This window comes from Elephantulus edwardii, unplaced genomic scaffold, assembly GCF_000299155.1.
Source record: "Elephantulus edwardii isolate Elephantulus edwardi_28Jun2011 unplaced genomic scaffold, EleEdw1.0 scaffold00011, whole genome shotgun sequence".
Classification (NCBI taxonomy): Eukaryota; Metazoa; Chordata; class Mammalia; order Macroscelidea; family Macroscelididae; genus Elephantulus; species Elephantulus edwardii.
In genome coordinates this window covers 5107449-5118897 of record NW_006399761.1, presented here as the reverse complement: position 1 = coordinate 5118897, position 11449 = coordinate 5107449, and the positions used below count along the sequence as shown (strand labels likewise).

Here is an 11449-nt window from a genome sequence, read left to right as displayed (position 1 = left end):
AGGGTAGAGAGAATAGTGCAACAATGAATGAGTGGAAGCCCAAAATCTCTGTAAATGTTTATGAAAATTAATAAAATATAATTATAGAAAAAAAATTATTTGTTCAAGTGACATGAACAGTGTTAGCATATTCAGTCTTGAATTCATAAATCACATTTGCACACTAAAGGCTCTGAAAAGTGCTACAGTAAGTAACTTTTTTAAAAAAGTAAAGTAAGTAACTTTACTTCACTTTTGAACTCCACTTTTTTTTTATTAACTCATTCATGGGAGCGCAGGAATCATGGCAAGCTTTCGGAGTTGAATGCTTTTCCTGGAATGTGTTTGACGTGCAGGTTTGCTCTGTCTCTGGAGTGAGGCTAGCCAGCCTGGGCCTAGGGTTTGAACCAGGAGGCGGCCTTAAGCCCAAAGGGCCCGAGGGCCAGTTCAAATTGGTTTCCTGTCTAACATTCTTCTAGGTGGTATAGCACTGGTCTGTGCATTGCTGTACGGAGGTAACTCGTGGTTGCTGTGATGCTGAAGACTGTGACAGGGATGTGCCAGTCAGGGTAATGGGCACCCATGGTGGACAGTGTTGGCTGGAGCTTCCCGACTAAATCAAGCCTGGAAGCAGGAGCGGCATCCACTTCCGAAATGGCTTGTCTTCGGAAACTCTATGTACAAAGAGTGCTCAGGCTGTTCGTTCATAGAGTCGCTATGAGTCCTCTACGACTCGACGGCATTAAACAACAACATTCATGGAAACCTTTTACCTCTCCATACCCCCATTAACTTTATTATAGGATCCTGAGGAACACACTTTGGCATAGTCAGAGAGTTTACAAAGAGGGCTCAAGGGAAAAAAGGAAGCACCTATTACCTTTCACAGCTGAATAAAGAAATATTCAGAGAAGTGAGTGATGCACATCAATGACTTGGCTAACAGAAGCCGGAGCAGAACTTAATCCTTTACGTTCAAATCTGGTGCTGGTTCACTAACACTTGGCTCCCTGTTCAAATCCCTGCATCAGCTACAGACGCTGGGACACGTTTAATTACAGAACACACCTTTGGAGGACATACGGGTTCCTGCCACCACTCCTCTGTCCGCATTAAACAGCACAAATGTCACATGTTGCTCTGAGGACTAAGATGCATCTGACCCAAACCATAATATTTTCAATCTCCTATTGTCCATGTAAAAGCTATCAACATGCACTGTGCTGCTAACTCAAAAGTCAGTGGTTCAAATCCACTAACTATTCTTTAGGAGAAAGGTGGACAGCCCCTTTCTGCAAAGATTTACAGCCTCAGACGCTCTATGGAGGATTGCTACCAGTACAAGTCACCGTGACAGCAGGGGGTTGTCTTGTTTTGTTATGCATGTGAAAGCTGGACAGTGACTAAGGAAGACGTTACGCCTCTGAATAAAGGTGGTGTCGAAGAACAATGAATATGTACCATGGACTGCCAGAAGGAAGAACAAGCATTTCTTAGAAGTGCACGCAGGATGCTTTGTAGAGATGAGGACGGTGGGGCTTCGTCTCACACATGTTGGGCACGTCATCAGGAGAAATCAAACCCTCACAAAGGACATTCCGCTGGGAAATTCAGAGGAAGAGCTTCAACAAGATGCACTGACCCGGGGCGGCAACAGGGAGCTCAAACACAGTCGTCACTGCAAGGATGGGACAGCACCTAGCAGGGTTCTGTTCCATCGGACACTGTCACTTGTTCACGGTGCATAAGCACTGATTTGACAGCACGTAACAATCACAGGATTCCATGCACCTCAAAATCCAGGAGCAGTGGCCGATCTGACAGCTCATCAAGGCTTCATTCAAGTTGCTTCTACTCAACCTTCTCTGGCAACAGCTTTGTCCTAAGACTGGCTCCTCCTCATGACCCCACCCCACCCCGCCGAGTTGGCAACCACTCCTGCGGCCACTCTTGCTCCACTGGTGTTCAAAGAGAAGCAGCTCTGGACCCAGAGCCTCTCGGACAGAGGAGTGGTGGCTCACACGCCTGTTCCTTAGCCAATAGCCAACATGAAGGCACAGACTGGCTTATCAGTGACTTGATTAGGCTGATTGTACTAGACTGATAAGAGCCTCCATCTCAGTTCTCTGGGGCCAGCTGCTACAACAGGGTTGAGAAGAATGGTTAGGGAGAACGCAGCTGTAATGCCTAGTGTCTGAGTATTTTAGGTAAATACAAATTTAAATATTAATATTTGAAATAAAGGCGATTCCAACCAGTAGTCATCTAGGGTACTTTGCAGCCTCCTTTCCTAAAGGGAGGGTTTCTGTGGATCTGCACGTGTATCAGAGGAGGACATCTGTTAAAATGCACATCCCTGAGGCCCTTTCTTGACTCACTCAATAAAACCCCTGACATGCACGGATACATTCAAGCAACTGACGGGACTGAGATATTGGGCTTGAAGGCTAAGGACGATAAGCTTGGGGGTCATCTAGATCAACTGGGTAACAGTTATAAAGATAATGTTCTCCTCCTTAGTTCATTAAGTAACATCTGACGTCTTAAAAGTCTGCAAATGCAACAATGAATGATTGGAAATCCAAAATCTCTGTAAATGTTCATTGAAATTAATTTTTTAAAAAACCCAAAAATATCAAAACAAAACAAAAAAAAAGTCTGCAAGAGGTCATCTAAGATACAACTATTGCAATCTGTAATTTAACCGCACTTCCGAAATGCTAGACTCAGCCCTGGTTTATTCTTGCTGATATAGGTGGAGGTGGTTTTTTGTTGTTGTTTTATTTTTTTGTGTGTACTGTCAAATCAGATCTGACAGGTACAGAAGGAGATTGCCCCTCCTTCTCCGGCAGAGCATCTATCTGGTAGATTCAAACCGCATACCTCTGGGATTGCAGTGCAGCTTCTTGCCACTAGGCCACCAGAGCTCTCCAATAGGTGGAGTTTTTTAACACATTATTGTGGTTTACGTGAAAGTTTACAGCACAAATTGGTCCCCATTCAACAATTCACACTCAGATCGTCCCAGGTCCTTGCAATGTTGGCATATCCACTGAGAGCTGGTCTTCTAACCCACAGGCCATGAGCCTCTATGGCTGTGAGAATCTACCAACTGCTCTGTGGGAGAGAAAGGGGCTGTGTTGTCCGCCAAATCCAAGGTGGGGATTTACCACGTTGGAAACCTCGAGGAAGGAGGGGCCCTTTTGAGTCAGAACCAATTCGATGGCATTGAGAGAGAGTCTCTCACCATATTGTCGTTTTGTAATGAACTTATTTCACTCAGCATAATGCCCTCCAGACTCACTCACTCTGAATGGTGCACCACAGACTCATCATTATTTATGGCTGTAGAGTGTGTATGTCCCACCTTTGGTCTATCCATTCATCCGTTGATAAATACTTGGATGATTTCCATCATCTTGCTGTTGGGAATAATGCTTTCATTAACATGCACCGGTCTCTTCCTCTCACTGCTGGTGTTTCACTAGGCTGCACACCTAGGAGTGGGATTGCTGGATCATATGGCATTGCTATTTCTAGCTCTCTGGGGAAGTGCCACACTACTTTCCATAGTAGTTGTACCATTTTATAATCCCACACAATGTAGAAGAGTTTCAACCTCCCCACAGACTTACCAGCCTTTATTATCCTCTTTTTCCCCCCCTTCTTTTCTTTATATGATCAAGGCCTCTTTTGCAGGGGCGAGAATGGTATTTCACTAGCTTTCAGTAGCTTTGATTTTCAGCTCTTCAATGGCTAGTGATTATAATCATCTCTGTGTGTTAGCCGCTTGAATGTCTACTTTGGTGGTGTACCTACCTATTCACGTCCTTTGGGAACTTTTTTTCTTAAATGACATAACTTACAATCACCACTGAATTGGCAGCACCATGTTAGATGGAGAAGAGATTGAGACTGTTAACAATTTCAGCTTGCTCAGCTCCACAATCAACACTCTAGGCACCAGCAGTCAAGAAATCAAAAGACAGATTACATTAGGAAAATCTGCTCTCAGGGACGTCTCCAGAGTGCTGAAGAGCAATGATGTCAGTGTAGAGACTAAGGTGGGCCTGACCCAGCCTACGGTCTTTGCAGTTACTTGCTATGCATCAGAGAGCTGGACAGTAACCAAAAATGACAGAAGATGAATCAATGCCTTTGAGTTGTGGTGCTGAAGAAGAGTATTCAACATACCATGGACTGCCAAAAGAACCAACAGATAAGTCTTGGAGAGAGTAAAATCAAGCTGTTCCTTGGAAGCAAGGATTTTGAAACTCTGTCTCACACACTTAGGGCATGTTGCCAGGAGAAACCAGTCCTTAGAGAAGAATATCATGCTTGGAAGGGTAAAGGGACAGGGCAGGAGAGGAAGACCCTGGATGAGAAGAATTGACACAGTAACTGGAGTAATGAGGATAGATGTGTCAGAAATTGTAAGACGGGCTCAGAATAGAGCAGGGTTTAAAGCTATTGTGAACAGAGTAGCTATGAATTGTAATCAACTCAATGGCATATAACAACAACATACACATATTATGTAAGACCCCTAGCTTTGCCCTGTGTTATCTTCCAAGAACCTCACAGTTTTAGGTTTAGCATTTAAGCCTTTGTTTCATTTTGAGTTCATTTGGTGTCTGGTATGAGGTACAGATCCAGATTTTTTTTTTCTGCAAATGAATGGATATCCTGTTTTACCAGTCCCATTTGCTAAGAGACTCTACCGCTTTTACACAGAATGGACTCACACCCCATGTCCTGGAGTAGTTATTAATAGCATCCCTTTCACTCTCAGAAGTATCCCAGAATGGCCAATAAATTACACTTTCCCCCCCTCAGAGCTGACATTCCAGAGCCCAGCAGGAAAAGGTTCCTGTGTGTAAGGAGCCAAGTATTTCCATCTGCCTGGCACAGTGGAGAGGACCAACTTCCGGGTCAGCCCAGGCTCGGCCATGCTGCGGCAGGGGTGAGCACCTTCCTCTTCTGGGGCTCATTCCTTGGCCTGCACGGTTGGGGGTAATAGTGGGAACTGGACGAAAGACATGTGCCAAGTGTGGAAGGTAGAGGCTGCCACCCCGTACAGACAAGAGAAACCAGCATTTGCCCTCCCATCTCCACCACAGGCTCTCACAGCTGAACCACGGAGCAGTCTGTCATCCAGGACCTATCTGCAAAAGCGGCACAAAACGGGCTGTGGAACGAGCTTCACAACTTATGTCAAAAAGTATAGCAAGGCCCCCGAAAGTCTGCTCCCTGCAGACGGACGGACAGCAGATCAGTTGTGGCACAAACAAAAATGGCAGGCCTGGTGGGAACTGGGGGCAAATTATGCCTCTGAGACGTGTGACTGAGGGAGGAGGGGTTCTGAGGTGTCTGGATTTGCTTTTCTCTAGCTGAAACTTCAAGGAGGTCCCCTTCCAGAGCCATCCAGGCTCCCCACCCAACGTGACCACTTAAAGAACTGACCCTTGATTCCAGGAAGTGACTGGCATGCACCCTGCTCCCCTAGCATCGCTCAGACCTCCAGGGCTCCCGGTGTTAAAGGGAGAAGGGACTGTATTGATGGTATGATCCTTCTAAGAAGTCATGGGGCGGAGGGAGGGGGGGGTCAGATGGCCACAGGGAGTTACACTGTGGGAATCTGGGCATGAAGGGACACTGCCCCTCACCACTCTCTGTCCAGCCATCCCTGTCCTCTTCATTCTGGGCAGGGAGCCCTGGTGGTGTGGTCTGTAGGTCACTGCGCTCCTAACCCGAAGGCTGTGTGCGCTGCTCGGGTGGTCTGTCTCCACCAGCGGGTTCCTATCCACACCGAGGTTTACAGGTAACATCACGCCCCTGCGGGGAGGCAGGGTTACAAGGAGGAAGATGATGATGGTGGGCAGCCTCCTCCCGTGAGCTTTACGGCCTCAGAAACCCCAGGGAGGAGCATCAATGATGAGCCCACTCAATGGCAATGGCTTTGAGCTTTGAGTTTGCCTTCCGGGCAGATGATGCATCACGCAGGGGCCAGTCAGATATTCAGTGTCTCTGGGAGCTTGACCAGGTGGTTACCGCTGAATGCAAACCGAGCCAGGGGTTCGAGAGACAACCCCCTCCAACTCCCCAGGACCAGCTCTCAGTGTGGAGAGGTGAGAAGGGTAGAGGATGTAAGGAATCCCCCAGAATCACAGCGTGGGGCTGCCAAGAAGGTAGACTGCTGCCTCTGCTCTGTCTCCCACCATATCCCTCAGAGCACAGTGCCTGCCAGTCCAAACTCAAAGTCACTACTGCTGAGTTATTACCTACTCAGAGCTGACCCTTTGGGGGTTTTCAGAGGCTGTACGTCACACAGGAGGAAACTGCCTGTCCTTTTCCCTGGAGCAGCTGGTGGATTTGAACCACCAGAGCGGCCCCACCTTTGGGTTAATAGGACCGCTCCCCCCACCCTCAATTCTGAGGCCCTCAATCAATGCTCACTAAAGAAATGGATGGGTGGCAAGAAGCTGCACTGCAATCCCAGAGGTGTGCGGTTCAAATCCACCAGATGCTTTGCTGGAGAAGGAGGAACCATCTCCTCCTGTACCAGTCAAATCTGATTTGACGGTATACACACACACAAATAAGAAAAAGAAAATAAATAATTTTTAAAAAAAAAAGAAAAGAAGGAAATGGATGGGTGATGTTGTTCACACAGCAGCCCATCTGGGAAGACCATGGGAAAATACAGGAAGACAGGGGAGTGAGGAAGGACTTCTACGTTCAGTCGTCGGGGAGCAGACAGGTCCACAGCAGGCAACCCAAACTCCCAAGGAGTCCAGGCATGGAAAGAAGGCCTCATGGAGCAAGGCCAGTTAGGGGGACTTCACTGGGGAGCCCACGGGACTCACTGTGGTCAGCCCAAGAACCAGCAGCAGTGGTGACCTCTGCACCTCAACCATCACGCTGTCCCCAAGCCCCAGGTCATCTTAGCTGTGCCATGAGACTGTTCCCTCTGGGTGGGAGCTTTACGGGGCAAGCATGAGTCCTTCCTCCTCGGCCCAGGTCACGGGGCAGCGTGGCACTGCGGGATTCTTTGGAGATCACGGCAGCACTGTTCCCAACTCGGTGATAACACTTTCCATCACTCCTGTGATGCCCTTTCACACCGTGCCCAGCCCTCTGACCCTCAGCCCCTGATGCCAGCCCCCGATGCCCCTCTGGTGCAGCACCTGGCTTCTTTTCACAGCATCCACTTGCCCAGTGTCAGTCTCACGACTCGTCCACACATCAAGCTCCAAAGGTACAGCTGGAGCCCACTACTGCCTCCCAGGCTCCCCTCCTCACTCCTCTCAGCTTTCCGCCCAGGGAAGTCACCCCAGAGCTCCAGACCTTACAAGGCGCAGTGTGGCTCACCCCGACTCCCACCACACACTGCCACAGGGCTCTCTGGTGAGCCGTGGGCATGTGCCACTCAGCCAGCACCCAGCCAGGAAGACAGCATTATCCCAGAGGGGCCCTGGATCCAGCCTCATCCCTCATCCTGGGTATATCACAGAGGAGGGGCCCTGGACCCAGCCCCATCCCTCCTCCTGGAAATCACAGAGGAGACCACAGCACTGCCCCCTGCATCTGCCAACTCTTTTCCGTCACACGCTGTACGATTCAGCACAATCCGGAGTAATGGTAGGGTTTTGTGGCCTTACCACGTCCAGTGTGGAAGTGTCCAGCTGTTCTCTTCAGATGGGGGGACAGCACATTGTGCAGTGTGCTCAGCTCTGAGAACGCCGTCAACAATCCTAAAATACACAAAAATCACATTCAGATGCCTCCCAGGTCAAGTATCCCTTTTTCCCAGGCTCAGGATTTTTAATAGCAAAGCCCTTCGTCTGCTACAAGGTTCTGTTTGCCCTCCGTGTGTAGAAGGGGCATCGTGTATGATATCTAAGCACCAAGCTAGAAGTTAGGATGCCATTAAAACACCAATAAATAGGAACAATTGTTTTGTAAATTTCTACCTAACTTGGGAGGGACTGGAGAGCGTTATGCTAAGTGAACTAACTCCGTTCCATAGACAAATATTGTATAAGACTATTACTGTAGAAGAGTATGAGGATCCATGGGGGGCGGGGTGGAAGCAGAGGGGTGGGAATGGATGGGGCGGGGGCGGGGAGGAAGGTTAATCAGACGGTTGCACAATTTGATGGTGGAGAGGGGTGTGTGAAGGAAATGGGAAAGATGTGGTGTGAGGAACAATGTGTTCGAATTTTGTAAATAAACCAGTACAAAACTTTTAAAAATAAATTCCTAAAAAAACCCCAATAGAGCACAAGTCCTGTGAGGTTGCCAAGTGTCATAAACAACACAAGAGTAGCTGACGCTGGTACAGTTCTAGCAGTCTCAGTTGTTTCTCAAAACTTTGCTTATAATGAGGACACGATTCTTTTTTCTTTTAAAAAGTTTAAGAAACCAACATACAGCTAACACCCCTGTAACCCATCAGCTTTGTCTTCAAAACGGTCTCACCGCCTGGAGGTCTCCACCTGTGCTCTCGCAGTCACTGCTGCCTGCAGCCCCCACAAGCACCCATTTGTTGTTACGTGCCGTGGAGTCGCTTGCAACTCATAGTGACCCTGTGTACAAGAGCCCCAAACGCCGTTCTATCCTGTGCCAACCTCGCGGTCTCAAACACACTCACTCCCACCACCCCAATCACAGAATCGATTCATCTCATCGAGGGTCTTCCTCTCCTGGGCCGCCCTTCCCCTCTGCCAAACATGATGTCTCTCTCAAAGGACCAGTCCCTCCTTGCCACATGCCCAAAGTATGTCAGATGAAGCTTCAGAATCCTTGACTCCAAGGAACACTCTGGCTTCACCTTCTCCAGGACAAACCTGTTTGTTCTCCTAGCGGTCTATGGTATATTCAACACTCTTCTCCAGCACCACAGTTCAAAGGCATCAATTCTCTATCATCCCTAGTCACTGTCCAACTCTCCAATGCATAGCACATAATTGCAAAGACTATAGAACACACTTATCCTTTCTTTAAATCATTTCCTTATCACTTGACCAGCAAAGTAGGCACCTAAACAAAACAGTGTCATCTGTTTTGCCTGGTTTGGAATTCTATACAAATGGAGTAATACAGAATTTGAGCTACATTTTGTCCAATATTCTACGAGCCATTTATTTTGGTTAGTAGCTGGAGTTCATCCTTTTTCGTTGCTGTACAGTGTCTCCTATTATGAACAGGTCTCAATTTATTTAGGCTACCTCTCATTGGGGTTCTCAATCTAGGACTTTGTCTAAATAGCAACCTAGACAAACACTCCCACTGTACCTTAACCAAGTATATCAGAGCGAATGTCTTCATTCTTTGTATGAGCCCATAAATCTCTAGAGTATAGCATCATCTTTGACTTTAGAGTTTAACAAAAATGTTCTTGGTTATATTGCTATTTTTTAAAAAAGACTCAAACAAACTCTGACCAACTTCTGAACTTAGGACTATCTTCCATAATGCATCTATCGTCATTTCATTTTAATTAACAACTTTGAGTCAACAATCATAAGATAGAGACCAGGGTCAGGCTCCCCCAGAACTTAGAAAACTATTAGTAGACAGGTTTAAGGAATTTACACAAGAAGTACAACAACTGCTCTCTCTGACCTGTTTAGGTAAACAGTAATCCAAATGAAATAGCATTCTGTCCTGTCCCTGGCTTCCCTCCACCGTAGAGCAGCAAAGGGGGACCAAAGAGGGGGGGAAACTCTTGACATTGAACATAAAGTAAGCAGGAACACCTCTTCACTTCTGCCAAGTATCGAAAGCTGTTGAGATGTTGTGCAAATGAATGAATGATTCATATGCTCAGAGACTAAGCCGCTAGTGAATCTTCCTCCCAAGGAAAGAAAACTCTAGGCCATAAATGCAGTCAGGCAGCTACAGATCCCACAAAGAGGCAGTGACTGGCTTCAGGCAGAACGTGGAGAAGGCCAGGCTGCCACACCGCCTTGCCCCGAATGGCGTGATGGAAAGCCAGGCCTTCCGCAGAAACCAGCTGATAAAAGACTCTCCCTTAAAGACTATTATGAACAGGTGTATGAGAGAAAACTAACAGTGCAAAGGAATCACCTACCATCCAGGCACAGAGCTGCCCTCGCAGGGCCAAAAAGAAACCCCAGACTGACCCCTGATCCCAGGGTGACTGAAGGCCGTGGTGCTCTCCCCAGTGAGAAGCAACTGACCTCCACAACAGCGCCTCCCTCCCTCCCTGAAAAGGCATAGGCCTGTCCATCAGCCCATCTGTCGGCTTCCTAAAGCCCTTTTCAGAGGCCATGACATTGACCTACCTAGTCGCAGAGGGAGCTCTGGTGCTCTAGGAGTAAGGAGCTGCACTGCCAACCCACAGCTATGCTGTTCCAAACCACCAGCTGCTCTGCTGGAGAAAGGCAGGCCGTCTCCTCTGAAAGCCCACTGGAGGGTCAGCTGTGGGTCTGCACATAACAACAACACGTCCTCAGAGGGAGCCACCCCAGGTCAGCCACAGCCCTTGGCAATTCTGGCTTAACGAGGCCGTTGGCTGGTGTGACTGAGGGGGAAGGGGCAGGTGACACCTGTTTGCTTTATAGGCCTCTCTCTCTCTCTCTATGGTCTGCACCTGAGCAACCGTGTGGGTTGGTGTGTGTCTCAGGTCCGGCCCGTGCATATTCCAGATTCCCCATGGCCAGGCCCTGACCCTCAATGTGAGAGGGTGCCATGTTCAGGAGCCACAGCTGGGGCTCTTACACAAGCGTTGTTGCACCCGAGTGCCTAGAAACCCACTCAGGCCCCGGACGTCCCAGTAAGACGCGCCCTGCCCCTGCCCCTCTCCGTGCTCCGCTGACCCGTGCGCTTGCTCTCTCCGCAGGTTTCGGCATGACCACCCCGGCCACGGTGGGCGGGAAGGCCTTCCTCATCGCCTACGGGCTGTTCGGCTGCGCCGGCACCATCCTGTTCTTCAACCTCTTCCTGGAGCGCATCATCTCGCTGCTGGCCTTCATCATGCGCACGTGCCGCGAGCGCCAGCTCCGCCGCAGCGGCCTGCTGCCCGCCTCCTTCCGGCGCGGCTCGGCGCTCTCGGAGGCCGACAGCCTGGCCGGCTGGAAGCCCTCGGTCTACCACGTGCTGCTCATCCTGGGCCTGTTCGCCGTGCTGCTGTCCTGCTGCGCCTCGGCCATGTACACCAGCGTGGAGGGCTGGGACTACGTGGACTCGCTCTACTTCTGCTTCGTCACCTTCAGCACCATCGGCTTCGGAGACCTGGTGAGCAGCCAGCACGCGGCCTACCGGCACCAGGGCCTCTACCGCCTGGGCAACTTCCTCTTCATCCTGCTCGGCGTGTGCTGCATCTACTCGCTCTTCAACGTCATCTCCATCCTCATCAAGCAGGTGCTCAACTGGATGCTGCGCAAGCTGAGCTGCCGCTGCTGCGCGCGCTGCTGCCCGGCGCCCGGCGCGCCCCTGGCCCGGC

At 49.3% G+C, this 11449-nt stretch overlaps 1 protein-coding gene across 1 annotated transcript in view; it reads left to right on the top strand.

The window, feature by feature from the left end:
• The window catches only part of KCNK12 (potassium channel, subfamily K, member 12), a 66475-nt gene that overhangs the window by 54675 nt on the left and 351 nt on the right, over window positions 1-11449 (top strand). The window contains exon 2 of the mRNA XM_006880901.1: window positions 10847-11442. Within this exon, the coding sequence (XP_006880963.1) occupies window positions 10847-11442 (596 nt within the window). The remainder of the gene's footprint in view (window positions 1-10846; window positions 11443-11449) is intronic.